General features: G+C 43.2%; 2 protein-coding genes across 2 annotated transcripts in view; both read right to left on the reverse strand.

Annotated features, from left to right (window-relative positions):
• PTK2 (protein tyrosine kinase 2) overlaps positions 1-17,243 on the reverse strand; it is a 341,550-nt gene that overhangs the window by 95,422 nt on the left and 228,885 nt on the right. The window lies entirely within an intron of this gene.
• Positions 13,311-16,827, reverse strand: LOC137517898 (uncharacterized). The gene has a single exon (XM_068234975.1). The coding sequence runs from the start codon at positions 16,824-16,826 to the stop codon at positions 14,454-14,456; it is 2,373 nt and encodes a 790-aa protein (XP_068091076.1). The 5' UTR covers position 16,827; the 3' UTR covers positions 13,311-14,453.

Consider the following 17,243-nt stretch of genomic DNA (forward strand, 5'->3'; position numbering starts at 1 on the left):
GATTAGTTTGTTTTAAAGCAGTAGGATCAGCCATACTATGCCAGGGAAAAAAAACACATATATAAGTAGATAAATACTTAAAGGAATACTGTAACCCTAATCCAACCCCCCACACAAAATATATGTACCGTATCCCCTTTGTAGCCTTTAGTAGAATCCGCAGATGTCGCTGCTCTCCACCCCCATTCTGCCGGTTTTTTCGGTATCTCCGGAATCCAACATGGCGGCCAGCCCCTCATCTACTTCCGGGGCATCGGGCAGTACAGAAGATTTGAGAACTTCCCTATTGCGCTGTGCACGAGAGGACGTCATTAACAGGCACGCGCAGAACGTCTTCTCGTGCTCGCGCAGTTGGATTGAGCACTGCTGCAGCGCATCATTCCCTGATCCAGCAGGCATTATAAGGTAAAAAAAATATTGCATGTTATATCCCCACCGCGGGGAGGGCAGCCCGACCTCTCCCTCCCTCCCTATCTCCCCGAGCAGCCGTCCAAGTTCCCCTCTTCCAGACTGCAGATCGAGAGCGCAGGGAAGCGCTATACCTAGCTACTCACCTCCCTGGAGCCAATCGCCGCCGGTCTTCTCCTCTCCGCATAGCCAGCGGCTATGCGGAGAGGAGAAGACCGGCGGCGATTGGCTCCAGGGAGGTGAGTAGCTAGGTATAGGGCTTCCCTGCGCTCTCGATCTGCAGTCTGGAAGAGGGGAACTTGGACGGCTGCTCGGGGAGATAGGGAGGGAGGGAGAGGTCAGGCTGCCCTCCCCGCGGGTGACTTCCCCAGTCTATTATGCGTGTGGGGCGGGGGGGAGAACACCACACCATACCACCTACCTAAGTACTTGTTTACCTACCTAATACTGTGGGGCAGCTACCCATATACTTTGGGGCACCTATCTAATCTAACCTGTACTGGGGGTCACCTACCTACCTACCTACCTATCTAATCTATAATGGGGGGCACCTACCTAAGCTAACCTATAATGGGGGTCATCTACCTAATCTAACCTATAACCGGGCACCTACCTATCTATACTTTGGGGCACCTACCTAATCTAACCTATATTTGGGGGCAGCTACCCATCTAATCTATACTGGGGGGCACCTATCTAATCTAACCTGTACTGGGGGTCACCTATCTAATCTATAATGGGGGGGGGGGCACCTACCTAATCTAACCTATAACCGTGCACCTACCTATCTATACTTTGGGGCACCTACCTAATCTAACCTATATTTGGGGGCAGCTACCCATCTAATCTATACTGGGGGGCACCTATCTAATCTAACCTATACTGTGGGGCAGCTACCCATCTAATGTACTTTGTGGCACCTATCTAATCTAACCTATACTGGGGGGCAGATACCCATCTAATCTATACTGAGGGGCACCTAATCTAACCTTTAATGGGGGGGGGGGGCGGCAACTACCTATCTAAACTGTAGTGTGGGGAACCTACCTAAACTAACATATACTGTGGTTCAGCTAACCATCTAATCTATACTTTGGGGCACCTACCTAATCTAACCTATAACCGGGCACCTACCTACCTATCTATACTTTGGGGCACCTACCTAATCTAACCTATATTTGGGGGCAGCTACCCATCTAATCTATACTGGGGGGCACCTATCTAATCTAACCTGTACTGGGGGTCACCTATCTAATCTATAATGGGGGGGCACCTACCTAATCTAACCTATAATGGGGGGCACTTATCTATCTGAACTATACTGTGGGGCACCTACCTAATCTAACCTATACTTGAGGGCAGCTACCCATCTAATCTATACTGGGGGGCACCTATCTAATCTAACCTATACTGTGGGGCAGCTACCCATCTAATGTACTTTGTGGCACCTATCTAATCTAACCTATACTGGGGGGCAGATACCCATCTAATCTTTACTGAGGGGCACCTAATCAAACCTTTAATGGGGGGGGCGGCACCTACCTATCTAAACTGTAGTGTGGGGAACCTACCTAAACTAACATATACTGTGGTTCAGCTAACCATCTAATCTATACTTTGGGGCACCTACCTAATCTAACCTATACTAGGGGGGCAGCTACCCATATAATCTATACTGGGGGGCACCTAATCTAACCTTTAAAGGGGGTAGGGCACCTACCTATCTAAACTATAATGTGGGGAACCTACCTAAACTAACATAAATTGTGGTTCAGTTACCCATCTAATTAATACTTTAGGGCACCTACCTAATCTAACCTATACTGTGAGGTAGCTACCCATATAATCTATAATGGGGGACACCTACCTAATTTTACCCGTACTTGTGGTGCAGCTACCTTTCTAATACATCTTGGTGGGCACCTACCAAATCTAACTTATACTGGGGGACAGCTATCTATCTAACCTACACTGTTGGTCAACTACCTGTGTTAACTATACTGGTGGTCCGTTACCTATGTAACCTATAATGGGAGCATTTACCTATCTAACCGATAATTGGTTCACCAACGTAATGTAACCTAAACTGAGGGGCAGCTACCTATTTAACCTGTACTGGGGTTCACCTACCAACTTTTACATATACTTGTGGGCAGCTACATATGTAACCAATACTTGGGGTCAGTTTTAAAATATTTTTCCAATAAAATATTACTATATTTTAATAATCTAATGAAACCTAATTCTTTTTTTTTTTTATGTGTATGTTGTTTTATAGAATAATCATGGATGATGCATCAAGCAGTACACGGCAAGCAGGACAACTGAGAATTGTGAGAAGAGAAGAGAGCGTGAGTATATGGTTTATCTGCACCCTGCGTCTCAGGTTTTAACCCCTTGTGACTCTGTTTCCCCTCTGTTTGCTCCACCTGTCACTAAATGTGTACCCTCTTGAGCCTATGTATCTGCAATATACCTCTTCTTACACCCTTCTGCCCCGCTTTTTCCCTTGCGTTCTGTACCCTACATAATCACCTTCCAGCCTGCATCCAGCGCAGTTTGTCCTCCAATCTCCGCCTCCTCCTCCCTGCGTACAGCACTAGTATACATGCATCCTTGCAACGCATAATCGATTTCATGTGAAATACATTAACTTGTTTTTCACTTTACATACAGGACTCAAAGAGATGTTGCATCTAGCTTTACTATACACTGCTATATGTATCTAGAGGAGTAGGACAGACAGGGTTGAGCTTGGTTTGGAGTTGAGTACAAAACTGCCAAGGGGACCATGCGCCTGCATCTAGGGGTCTAGTTCTGGGAAAAGAAGTGAGTGGACTCACCTGGAAAAACCCTCATCCTCTCCAAAAAATGGGTGTGGTCAAGCGTAATGTGTGCGTGGTCATGGGTGGAGCCAAATATACACGACCTTAGCAATGATGTAAAAGGTCTTCCGGGGAATTTTGCGGTCTTCCGTAGTGTATCCCCCCCAAAAAATGTAATCTGACAGCATTTCACCTAAAAGACACATAATCTGGTAGAAGTTCCTCCAAAATACAGATAATATGGCAGTAGTTCCCCCAAATTAGATAATGTGGCAGCAGCAGTTTCCCAAACATACACATAATTTGGAAGCAGTTCCCCAAAATATGCGAAGCCTGGCAGCTGGCCACCCAATATACATATAATCTGGCCGCAGTGGTCCCCCAAACATACACAATCTGTCAGCAGTTCCCCAAAATACACGTAATCTGGCAGCAGCCGTTCCCCTAACATACACGTAATCTGGCAGCTGTTTCCCTAAATTCATAACAGCGCTTCCGTTAAAATGCAGATAATCTGACTGCAGTTCCCCCAGAATAGGTACCCCCAGCATAGGTAGCCAGGTCTATAGGTGTCCCCAGTATAAGTAGCCAAGAGTATAGTATTCCCTAGTATATGTAGCTAGAGGTATATGTTCCCAGTATATGTATCCAGGGGTATACGTGCCCAGTATATGTAGTCAGGAGTATATGTGCACAGTATAGGTAGCCAGGGGGATATGTACCCAGAATATGTCCTAGTATATGTAGCCAGGGATATATGTCCCAGTATATGTAGTCAGGGGGTATATGTGCCCAGTATATACGTAGTCAGGGGTATATGTGCCCAGAATAGGTAGTCAGGTGTATACCCAATCCGCCCACCCACAACCGAAAGGAGGGTAGCAGCGCAGTGGAAGGATAGCTTTGAGCAGCGGTGGAGAAGGGGACCATCTCCCCGCCCCCACCTTAGTGCTCTCCCCTCCTCCAGAAGTAACGTGCGGGAGGGACTTACCTCTCCACGTTGGGCGCGGGTATACCACTGCCGCTAGTCTGGACTGGTCCAGACCTGAGCAGCGGCACTAAGGTCCGCTGTCGGAACGAGGGGAGGTAAGTCCCGCCGGCTGCCTGCACGTTACTTCTGGAGCAGAGGAGAGCACTATTGTGAGGGAAGGGTGGGGTGGAGATCGCGCCCCTTCTACACCGCTGTTGACAGCTCTCCTTCCACTGCGCTCCCCTCTGAAGAAGGTGTCCACGCTCTGGAAATAATTGGACGCCGCCCACCCGCGTCCACGCACCACTCGACCCCTGAATGAATCCTTGTTATTCAGATACTCTAAACTTCGTCTCCCAGACCCAAACCCACAAATTTCATTTTGTTTAGCTCTACAATGGTCTATTTATTAAATACTTTATAAGTAAAACTTTTTGTTCTGTCATATCCCCAATTTTTTTTTATTTTTATTTTACAGTTGAGACGGTTGCAGGAACAAATGAGGGAAATAAGTGGTCAAAACCGTCCGTCAAACAGTTTTCCGGAAAACCCTATCAGAGATATAAACAATCCGGACCACTTTGATGACTACGATCGTCACAAAATAGGACACACTCGTTGGTGTACATGTTTGAATTGTGTGGCGATGCCGACTGGGATGGAATCGATATGCTGCAAAGAAATTCCAAACATTGAATCTTTGATGGAAGATCTCAATTGCATCACTGAACACTCTGACTTTCCAAACCTATGTCAGAACCCAAACTGGGCAAGAATCTTTCTATTTATCGCCAGTGGAAGTAATGGCCTTAGAGGAGATAAATATGAAAATAGGTATGTGTTGTATAAGTAGCACTGTATATTTTTAGTAGTCTAGGTTCAGAGGTGGAATTTAAATTAAGGTAAATGATAGTAAAGTAATGATAGAATAGTCAAGTATAGTAAAGTCAATAGAAATGACAAGGAACAGTATGCTGTCATGTACCTTACAACATGTGAATTTAGATTTAACACACTGCATAGATTCATGAATAACAGTGGGGCACGTTTATATAGAGTGGACTGAGTCCAGAGCCAGTGGAGGCAGTAGACACAACATTGTTCTCTACCAGACTATATTGGTGGGTGGGCTGCCCTGGTCTTCGATACACCGCCCGGCTTTCAAAAGTGCGAATTGATGTTTTAGATTGGCTGTGGTATAAAGGAGTCACAAGCCGAAGACGGTAAAAAAAAAGTTATATACCTATTTATTTTTTACCATTAGGGGACGCCATCTGCATCACCCCTTCCATTACCCTGCGTTAGTATAGTAATTCCAAGGCTCTTGGAGTCAACGACCCGATCCATCGGGTCATCATCAGCTTCCCCAGTGAATTATCTTGCTTGTTTTATGTATACTAGACTGCCGGTGGGAGATCCGATATGTGCATCCCGATAGTCTTATCTTGAGTAGACCAGACTAGTGGCACACAGATCAAAGTTCCATCCGGTGGATGTAACCGCGTTGAGTCCCGCCCGCTGTCCAACGCTGCAATGACACTTAAAGGGATACTGTAGGGGGGGGTCGGGGGAAAATGAGTTGAACTTACCCAGGGCTTCTAACGGTCCCCCGCAGACATCCTGTGCCCGCGCAGCCGCTCACTGATGCTCCGGCGCAGTGCGCAGTGGTTTTCTGACTTTAAAGTCAGAAATTCCAGAAGTGAACTGGAGGCGGGGCCGGAGCATCGGTGAGTGGCTGCGCCAACACAGGATGTCTACGGGTGACCATTAGAAGCCCCGGGTAAGTTCAGCTCATTTTCCCCCGACCCCCCTACAGTATCCCTTTAAATATACCGTACGGAAAAGCCAGGAAGGGGGGGCTCAATGTAAAGTGGGGGTGGGTGGAGACGTCCACCCTTCTCCATCGCTATGCTCACAGCTCCCTTTCACTGGCTGCCTACTCTCCTGCTAAGGGCGCTCTGGCTCTCCCCCCTCCGACCATGGGCCCTTGGTCCTGTCATCAGCGTGGGCAGTGACTCTCTGCCAGGACCTGTGCGGAGGAGTATGCAGTAGGTGAATTCTCGTCTACAGTGAATGAGTTGTTTCAAAAATTAATTGGTGATTTTCCAAAATGTTGGGCCTGAAGTTGATTGATCAGGGTAGATTGAAGAACACTTACTAAACCCCCGCTGATGCACCACTATTTTATAAATGTGCTCCACCACTTGTGTGCATTTACACATTACTTCTGTGTCAGCCTCCCTGTGGTGTGCATCCACCCTCTGGATTGGTCTTACACATACAGGCTGGGCTGTATGCTGAATAGCCATCTGAAGGACTGATGGACACCATGCTGAGGATGACACCGGACAGATGTTTATAAATGCAAACAAGGAGTGGGGTGTATTTATGCATTATTGATGCAGCGGAGTGTTGTTCATAAAGACCCATGCACACAGATCGCTTTCTTCAAATCCATCCTCTGCCTTTTTGCAGATTGGATACCGGTTTTCACGCACTTTCGACAGTCAAGGACGTCTATGCAGGATAAGTGCATACATTACGCGGAGTAGTGCTTTTTTGCGCAGCTAGATTAGGGCGCAGCCAGCACCGCCATAGACTATAATGGGAGTCAGTCTATAGCAGCGCTCACTGAGTAACGTTGGCGCCGTCAGAAGACAGAGCCGAGGTTGCTTAAAAAATTCTCAACAATTCGGCCTCCATCAAACGCTGTGATCCAAAATAATTACATTCTGCCAATATCCATGGCGGCCTGGAGGGGGAATAGTAATTAACATGTCCCGGGCTTGTGCAGCAGCAGGTCCATCCACATACTGGCTGTATCTTGCGCCCAAGTTTACAGACGCCAATTTCAAATGTACACTACTCTACGTACCACTATAGCCGCTGCTGGAGAGATACGTAAACATTGCACTGCAATTACTTCATAGTTGTTTCTACTGACTGAAGTACGTTGACCCGGTTTAGGAAATGCGAGGAGGCTGTGGACTTAGTCGTACGAGTCATCTGTGCGTATGGAGCTGCATTAAACCCTAAAGAATGTATAATTCTGTTTAGTTACAGTAGCTCTGGCACACTAAGATGAGCAGAGTGGCAATAATTACATACCATCTGCTCACGCATAATGGAAAGTTTGTGATATGCGTTGTTAGTAGTCGGGGAACGGTTTGTCTATTATGAATAATAATGATTAACAATTCTTATTTTTAAAAAAAGGTATATTTAATGTTTGTTTCTATTCCCAAAGGTCCTACAGAAGAGCGGTTTATCGTGCGTTTACTGGATTTGCTCACGGTTACTTAGGTCGTGGAGATCGTAGACCAATTCCATCCTGTGTCGTTAAAATGGTCAGAGAAGCCTTTCCAGACCCAGAAGGGGAATATGTTGGATTCAAACCTTGTCGTGATTCTGCAGCTGAATCCATGGTTTAGAAATTAGCGTTCCTGACCTAACATCTTATTGTTAACTGTTAATATCGTTTCAATATTTGAAAGTTTTCTATATTACTGTTGTTTTTTGGTTGACACATATTGTGTTTTATAAATACCGTACTGTTGATGAAATTTATTCATGGTGTAGTTTAAATGTATCGTTTTCGGAGGGAGGGTAAGTTCACAGTGGGACGGTAAATTTGCACGTAAAAAAAAAAATTTACCGTAGAATAATGCACTGCACTGAAAAATCAATGCCCCAGTCACAGTGCACACGTTGCGTTGGAAAAGAATGCTGCACGTGAAGTGAAAGTACTGCATGCAGTGCGTTATACATGTTATCTGCGTTAGACTTTTTTCACATGCTCAGTACTTTGAAGCATACTTTTCATTGCTTGTATATTCTGCTGTACGTGTTGGTAATGCTGCGTTGCAAATTTTTGGGCACGTTGTTTTTTAAGTTTGCGTTGCGAATTAAACGTTCCGTCAAAAACCAACGTCCCACTGTGAACTTTTCTTGAAGCTTTTGAGATTGGCTTAACCAACCATGGCACAAACATCTATACAGCTGACGGATATCAAATTCCCTGCAAGCCGCTAGTTAGACTAAAAAGAGTGATGCCTACGATCTGGCCTCCTATTGTTCCAGATTCACGGTGTGTTGGACTCACCTGAAAAGGAGGTTATGAACGAGATATAAATATAACGTTACCTCTTGTTCCCAAAATTTTTTCAAAGTCCAATGTCTTTGAATGTCTGCGCTCATGTACGGCCATTAATTCACTCTCACCATGAGAACTGTGTGATTGTTTCCCTTTGTGCACTTTTGTCCGCTATTCAGCAACATTTATCAATCCTTAACATTTTGGCTGATAAAAAGCGTACAGAAGCGCACAAATAGAATCAACCACTTCAAATGTGCATTAGCGATTGGTGGCCAATCAACGCAGTGACAATGTTTGCGGTAGATGAGTGCAGTTATTTAGAGTCAAAACTCAGGTGACGGCCAATAGAAATGCAATGGGGGCCACTGAAAACCGGCGGGGATCCTGAAGCCATGAGCAAGGGAGTCCGTGTTCCTTACTTCCTTTTCATGCACGGTCTAATAACACCTTGCCAAGAATCAACAATATTATGTGGCTCAATAGCATGCAGCGCTTACAGGGTACGCTGGCTCTGGATGGTAGTTGCGCAGTTGATCCTGCTCACTGTTTTGTATTGGCGTGAGCCATGAACAGTCAACATAGGCGTATCCACAGATGTGCCTGATACTTCCAACCACCACATTCATATAATTTCACCCACCCCCACATGGAGCCATCAGCCAAAAGCCACCAAAGGCATATTCTGCCACCCACCAACCATAGTATGCTGCAAGCTGCTGCGACACACCCACCCCACCAAGTGGAAAGATGTTGACAAACATATACACCAGCAAGCAGCTAGATGCTGACACCCACCTCAACTTGATGTTGATACCCACGATCCGCAGCCAGCGTATCCAAATTTGAGTTACATATGAAAGGAATACTGTAGGGGTGGTCGGTGGAAAATTATAAGAACTTACCCGGGGCTTCTAATGGTCCCACGCAGACATCCTGTGCCCGCGCAGCCACTCACCGATGCTCCGGCTCCACCTCCGGTTCACTTCTTGAATTTCAAAATTAAGTATGATAACCACTGTGCCTGCGTTGCTGTGTCCTCGCTTCCAATGATGTCACCAGGAGCGTACTGCGCATGCCGAGTATGGTCTGTGGCTGCGCAGTACACTCCTGGTGACATCTGCAGGAGTCCGGACATGGCAACGCAGGCACAATGTTTTTCAGACTTTAAAATCTGAAATTCCCAAAGTGGGCCGGAGCATTGGGAGTGGCTGTGCGGGCACAAGATGTATGCGTGGGACCATTAGAAGCCCCCAGTAAGTTCAAATCATTTTCCCCTAGGAACATGGCTACACAGTTTAGGTTCCAGTGTTTTTTAAACTATCATTTATTTCGGTGTATGCCTTGTAAAATCAATGTTTGCCATAGGCTCCATATTAACCAGATACGCCTCCCTCAGGTGTGTTTTATTAGAGGCAGCTATAAGGGTTACGTTTGTCCTTGTTGATCTATTATTTGATGGTATGTATAGGTGGTGATAGTGTTATGATAAAGTGGTAAGGCTTGGATGATGCACAATGTAACAATACCAATATTTCATTTTACTATTCGCAAACTTTTTTTGCCTTGATAGGTTTACTGTAAAGGCAGCAGAAAATTGTGTAAAACATGATTTGACTAACTATTAAAAGTTAAGATTACCTAAAATTAATAAAAGGGTGTTTAAAAAACTATTTTTTTTGTTATTTGATCTGTGCTAAAAACTTTAATACATGTTATTAGTGCAAATAACTAATAAGGCCCGGTTCACATCTGCGTTTGGAGCCCAAATTATCCGGTGAGCTGATACGATCTCCGCCTCATCGGATCCGGATGGGTCTGTGCAACACACGGTTCACATAGTTAACATTTTTATGATCAATGATTGATCAGATCCATTTCCACTCTGCAAATACATACCTAATCTGTAATAGCAGCTGTCGGTCGAGGCTTCCTCTTCTTCCTCTGTAGTCAATTGACGAGTAAGTGGACGGGTGCCGCTACCGCTGGCTGCTACTGAAGATTAAGTATGTATAGTATGTATGTGCAGGGGGACCTTAGGGGGGTTTGGGATAGCAACAGAGGCTAGGCTGTATAGGCAGATCCAGCCTCTGTATGCAGATATTATTCGTCAAAACCACCTCGAGTTCTCTTTAATTGCCTTCTCCATGCAGTTATTGGAACTTTATTTTACATCAATCTTCCATTTAGTCTTGCTGCTATGAATTTCCACCTTCGCTTTTCTGTAAAAATTGACTATATAGATTGGTGGGACATGCAGAGCAGAAACAGTATACTGAGACTAGTCGAGCACGTGTAACGTAGAGGTGTTGTCTGCCTGTATTTTTCAACTCTATAAATCGTTCATGGGGTTTTGATTTTTGTAGATGTTGGCAACGAAAACTACTGTGTACAGGATTCTATGCACCAGTGGGGACACCAGCTAAATTTTGAACCTGTTGCTCCTGTTAATAGCATGTACCAGCCCTATTGACATGACAGTAAACATAGCCATAGTCAATTAACCACAGTAAATAAGAAAATAACATTGACCGTCCTAGAAACCACTGGTTACGATCTGCATTAGCAAATAAAATAAATAATTTAAAAAAAAATTGGGTACTTTAAAACCGTCCACATGAGGGTTCTTATGTCTGAAGGTAGAAACATCTGGATTTTAATACGTCTTTCTAAATCCTCTTTGGAAATTGCAAGGGAACACAATGACCGCCACAACAGGATCAAGGTAAATATTAATCGATCCAGATCAGATGACTAATGCTGTGTACACACTGATATTTTCTGGCCAATTTAATGTCTGTTTGTTGATTTCCAAAATGTTTGTTTTCATTTCTGAGCATTTTCCCATTGATTTCCTATTACAGTAAATGGAATTTGATGCGAAAATGTGTTGAAATCTCTCAAAAAGCAAATTCTACTGTCTAGAAATAATCGGACAGTAAATTGAATAGAAAATCTCAGTTTGTATCTAACATTTGAGGATCTGATATAGGTAATATGTCTGCTATCTCGGAACTGGAGAATGATAGTTTCAGCTACACTGCACAGGCTCAACTCTTTCACATCTATAAAGTACATTTGAATGATTGGGCTTGTGTTTTTAAACCTTATCCTGGATGTTGATTAGTGTCAGGAGGCATTCTCTTAGGATGTTGAGTAGTGCCAGCTGCCAATATCCCAGATGTTGAACTACTATGCCAGTTGTGGAAACGTTGAGATAAATGTTCTCATTAATACAGAGTGTTGTGTCTATCGCATAAGGCCCCATTCACACTTGCGTTTTTTGAAAAAAGTGACCAGATGCACGGACCGGATCGGAACCGTAGGTTTCCGATCTGGTCCGTTTGCATACGTAATCAGGTATAAAAACGGCTCGCTACCCGGATCCGGTTTTTAAAAAAGAGACACAGTACATAAATTCCTGGGGTCTGTACACATGCCAGCGCAGCACATGTAGAAGCTGGACCTGTAGAATCAGGTCCTCCGCTGTGTAGGGCCTCACCTCCACGTCCGACATACTGCCAAACAGCTCCAGCACAAAGTCACTGCTGCTCCACTCCAGAAATGACCGCTAGAAAACGCATAGGAAGTGGGGTAGAACGTCCGGTTTTTATAGCCAGTGTGTTCTGTTTTTTCCGTTTCCCATTGATTTCTATTGCCGGATGGTGCAGTCAGGCTCAGGTCCTGGTGCGTCGGCCTGATGATCCAGACCCAAAAAATAGAGCATGTTGGAAAAGTGTCCGGATCCCATCCGGCTCTGTTCCGTACGGAAGGGACGCGTGTGAACGGCCGGATTGACTTGGCATTGCTATGCGGACCGTCCGTTCCGTTTGTACTATATACGGTCCGGATCAGACCCGGCGAATCCGGACAGCGAATGCTAATGTGAACCGGGCCTAAAAGTTATGCTGAACTGAAAAACACAGAGTTGAGAGTGCGACGATATCTCTCAATATTGGAAATTCTGATGATAGACAATAAAGTCCAAATCCTCCCTATTTTCACATGGCCATTCATCTATGCAAATCTAACCATCACTACACCTTTCGTCTCCCAAAACCTTTATCGTGAAATGTTATCATGATAGTAAAGGACACTCATCTTAGCATATACTTTTATAATTGGTCCAATCGTCTAATGCACTACTGAGATATGTAACATCGATTAATAATGTTTTTTTTGAAGTGAAGACAGGATGCTAGTCCGGAAATTATAGCATATTATAATTTTAGATGAATAACATTTTCTGAAAGCCAATTTTTTTGTTTCTAACATATTAACTTAATGTAAAAAGCATACAAAGAGTTTTGAATATTGTAACAGTATATTCTTCAAATGAAAACATCATATATAGGGGTGGGCTCAAATATGGATCCAGGAGATACCCGGATAGTAGCTAACCGGATATCTCACAGTACACCTGTGTCGGCTGTGCCGGTGGTGGTCAATCTTACCTGTCTGACGTAATGTTTAGTCCGGCCATTGCACGATGCGCTCAACGCGCGTCACGTGATTACAAACACTTCCTCCTTCGACCCAGAAGGAGGAAGTGTTTGTAGTCGCATGGAGCGCAACGTGGGAGGCGCCAAGGATGGAGTGAAAAAAAATTCAGACAGGTTAAGATTGACCCACCCGCCCAGTCCGCACAGGTTTCCTGGGAGATATCAGGGTAGCAACTAACCGGGTATCTCCCGGATCAGGATTTGAGCAGCCCTAATCAGATACTACAAACAGTATTGTATCGTAAAAAATGTTTCCATTTATAATGAACATTACAGAGGCATAATATTGCTTCCGAAAACTAATTTAAAAATATGTACTGAAGAACACAAGTCCCTTTCAAGGTTACAAACAGTTGGAAAAATATATACAATATAATGTAAATGTAAAAGACATCTATAAAATGGTATTACATTTATGCACAGGGCAATCATAGGTAGAGAAAGCTACCTACTCTGCAGGGCCGGTTCAAGTAGCAATTGGGCCATAGTGCAAAATTAGCCTGGGGGCCCCCCAACAGACACCTCAAAACAAAAAGCAACAGAGGCCCTTTGTTGCAGACAAATTTCCCTCTAGTGAACCTGAGTCGGCAGTTGACCCGCCCCCAATCACATCCCAACTTAACAGACTCGGTAGAGTCGAGGTGGACATTGGGATACATCTTTCATATCAATGAACAGAAACTTATAATTCAATAGATATACTCGGATCAATTAGCCAATTAACTTGAACTTTGTTTCTGGTATTGTCACATGCCAGTAGGTAAGTATTTGGTAGTGATTGTCGGATTAATTAGGTTTCCGGCAATCTAATTTCATTCAAGCACTATAAAAACCCTAGAAGGTTCACTATTAATTATGTTTCTACATATACTGGTGTGAACAAATTTAGATCATACATAAATTTAGTTCAGAGGTTCACAATGTGAGAACAAGCACCTGTGTTTGAGCGTATGAAAAGGACCCCCTGCGTATGGATTACAAAACTGGGATTTTCCAGTATAGGAGTGAATTTTTAATGGAAGATATGTAAATAATATAATATTATGTAAGAGGAATAGAGGAAGAATCTCCTTATTCCCCTGCAGAGTACCAGCACATCACTCTTACATGTACCCACACTCACATTGTCTAGTGCCAGATAGATGTTCTTTGTTCATGTTTTCTGCAAGTACTCTTTCAAAGGACTATTTCAAAAATTAAGACTACAATTATTAGAGTAAAGAGATCTTCCAGCTAGCCCGGTCAAATTTTTGTATTGTAAGGAGAATAAATATGGCAGCCACCATATCCCTCTCACTTAAAATTCACAAGCATTGTCAGATAAGAGATGCATTTCATGTGAAATACTTTTGAGCAATAAGATTCTAATATGCAAATTAACGGAGTCAAGGTTTTGCAGCTGGTGGAATATCAACCCGAGGAGACGCAGGCGGCTGATTTTTGTTACTACTCCACAGTCCTGGTTTAACATTTCTGTCACGATTGCACAGTCATCTCAACAAACGTGGGGGAACGAATAGTATCCACAACACACGTATATACATGTATACAAATGGATGTAAAGTATGAAAAAGCAGTTAATGAACAATGCTATACGTGTAAATACAAAGTAGTAAACAATAATTAATTGTTATCAAATCGAAGTATTTGATGCTCTATTTGGAAAGTCCAAATCGAAAGTGTCGTTTTTTCAATAATTCTTCAACATCCGGTCGTGGAACACTAGCAATGTTCTTGGGTAAGGTACTAGATCTTGATGACCAATCCGAACCTAGGGTTCCAACACTTAGTTTTAAACTGTCCTCCAATATTGGCTCAAGAAATGAAAATTCCCTTCTTTCGTAAATGTTTTTCGTAACCCATGTTTTTTTTCCTTTTGGAGCACAGAATAGGTATCGCTTGCTTCCCAGTTCTCTGCTATTTTTAATCTCCTTGTTGACGACTGCCTGAGGTCTTGCAACATTGCAATTGTTTGTCAAAGCTGCCAACTTTGTTCGGCATTCCATGCCATCCATGCTGTAGTGCATTCTTTTTGAACGATATTTTAATACTGTACTGTGATACACCTCCAAGGGACCGGTGTGGCAAGACCATTTCAGATGCTCAAAGTCTGCTTTCAGTTTCGGATCGTTCACAATTGCACTAAGCAGATCATAAGCTGGTGTCTTCTCATTTAGCCATATGCCTTCTTCGTTCTCTTTTTCGGTTATGGGATCATGACAGCAGCTGTATGTTCTCCCATCTTCAATCCAAGAATGCTCATTTCGAACATGGTGCAGCACACTGAGCCAGTTTCTCTCCAGGTTGTCAACGTTGTTCTCACAGTCTTTGATTGCCCACCAGAAATGGTTTCGTATTTTATCCACCCATGGAGCCAAAGATTTGAAAGATTTATTTTTGCTTGCGTCCCTGATTTTTTTTGAGATATTTTTGGCATAGTGCCACACATCGAATTGATGTACGATATCAGTGTATGTAGTACTCATAGTTTTCCTGATCCCCACGTGTCGATCGGAGGCAAAAACAAAAATGTCCACTCCTCGATCAACAACCCTTGGCATGCAAACTTCGAAAGCATGTTTCTCCATCGCCACTGAAGATTTACATTGAGTAGATTGCACAATTTCGAAGTCCAATATCTTTGTTGACACCAAATCCATTATTGTGTAGACACAATACTTTGCGTTGTGGCCTGGGCTGTCACATTGCCCGTCACCTGCTATACTTATCGTTTCACCTGCTAAAGATTGAAAAGTCTTGTTTTGTTCATCTTTCCAAGCCTGGTCTACTGCGGGATAAACAAATCTCTTTTGGTACTTATGAAAAGTTTTTTCACAGAAAAGTGCAATTCCCAAAATATTGAAAAAATGTGAGATCTGGGTATAACCGAGCCCAGCACACACTATCGTAGAAGCTATTAGGATGTTTCCAGCAAAATGATGCTTCATTTTTGGTTGGGTCTCCACTATTTTGCCTCGATGTCCATCCTCACAAACCCCTCTAATGATAACAGCCGAGCCGACAACTTCCTTACTTACTTTCTTAATTTTTTTTGTACAATCTGGGAAAAATTGACAACTTATTTTTAGTAAAAGTTCATCTAAACATTGTTCGAAAATGATAAATTTTCGCATTTTCACAGCTTTAGATATGTTGTCGGGAGTATCATCCATTAATTCGTGCACCAATGTTTCCTCATTGGCAAAGACATGACTGCAATCTGAATCTGTCATTGTTACACTGTTAGGATCAAAGTCCTCATCCTTATTGTTTTTTTCAGTTATGGTAGACGTGGTCATGTTTGGTTCTTCGCAATCGTCTCTTTCTGCGACTACATTATCCACAATTTCTATTTCCTGGCCAATGTTTGGAATACATCCTTGACTTACAACATCACTATTCCTTCCCTCATCATTATACATATGTTCAATGTCAAAAGTAATGTCTGGTACTACAGTCACCGGTGAAGGAAGACTTTGACTTCCAATGATGAATGGTTCATTGGATTTGATTGGTGTGGAAATTAACATGCTCTCAGGATACACTAAGTGAACCTCTGTCTCTTCGGTCTGTGTCGATAATTCAGAGGTGGTCGGTATTTTTTTAGAATTAACAACAGTTTTGCAAGTAGGGCATTTGAGACATGTCTCTCCTGGTTCCGCAGTCACTTCGCTAAGCTTTCGTTTTTTTCTACTGAAGTTTAGTATAGCCTCCTCAGTTATGAGAATGTTATATTTATTTTTAGGAAATAGTGTGGGTACTGAACCTTTTAACAACATTTTTCTTTTGGTTTTTGGATTGTAGCACTCAGGTTGAAAATGTTCCGAACAAACACGAAATATGTTATTGTCATTTCCCTCAAATATTTTTCCAGCAAGTAGTTCTAGATTTGAAAAATCTTGACCTGTGCTTTCTAGCCATTTTTGTGTTTCTTCCAAAGAACTAGGGAAACTATGAAGGATGACACCCTCCTTAGAAACATTTTTTGTTTTTCTGTTTGGACAGCCCTCTATAATGCAATTTGGCATTTTCTTTTATTCTTGCTCTACAAAATACAAAAACATTTGAATTACGTGTTTGCCCACAAGATTCGATGTTTTGCAATATAGTTATTGAAAAATTAATTATAATAAGTGTATATAAATTTGTTGTTGTGTTCGAGTAAGGATTATGGGGTACTCGTGATCCTTTTATGTAGGTAGCAAGCTGTGGGTGCTACAGTACAGATAGTGGGATGTAGGAGGTGTTTCAGTGTAGGTTGCAAGATGTGGGTGATCCTGTATGGATAGTGGGCTACTGCTGGTGCTTTGGTGTAGGTAACGAGCTGTGTGTGACCGGTATGGATAGTGGGGTACTGCTGGTGCTTCAGTGTAGGTAGTGTGCTGTGGTTGACCGGTATGGATAGGGGGGTACTGCGGTTCCTTCAGTGTAGCTAAAAAGGTGTG

This window comes from Hyperolius riggenbachi, chromosome 5 (assembly GCF_040937935.1).
Source record: "Hyperolius riggenbachi isolate aHypRig1 chromosome 5, aHypRig1.pri, whole genome shotgun sequence".
Taxonomy (NCBI): domain Eukaryota; kingdom Metazoa; phylum Chordata; class Amphibia; order Anura; family Hyperoliidae; genus Hyperolius; species Hyperolius riggenbachi.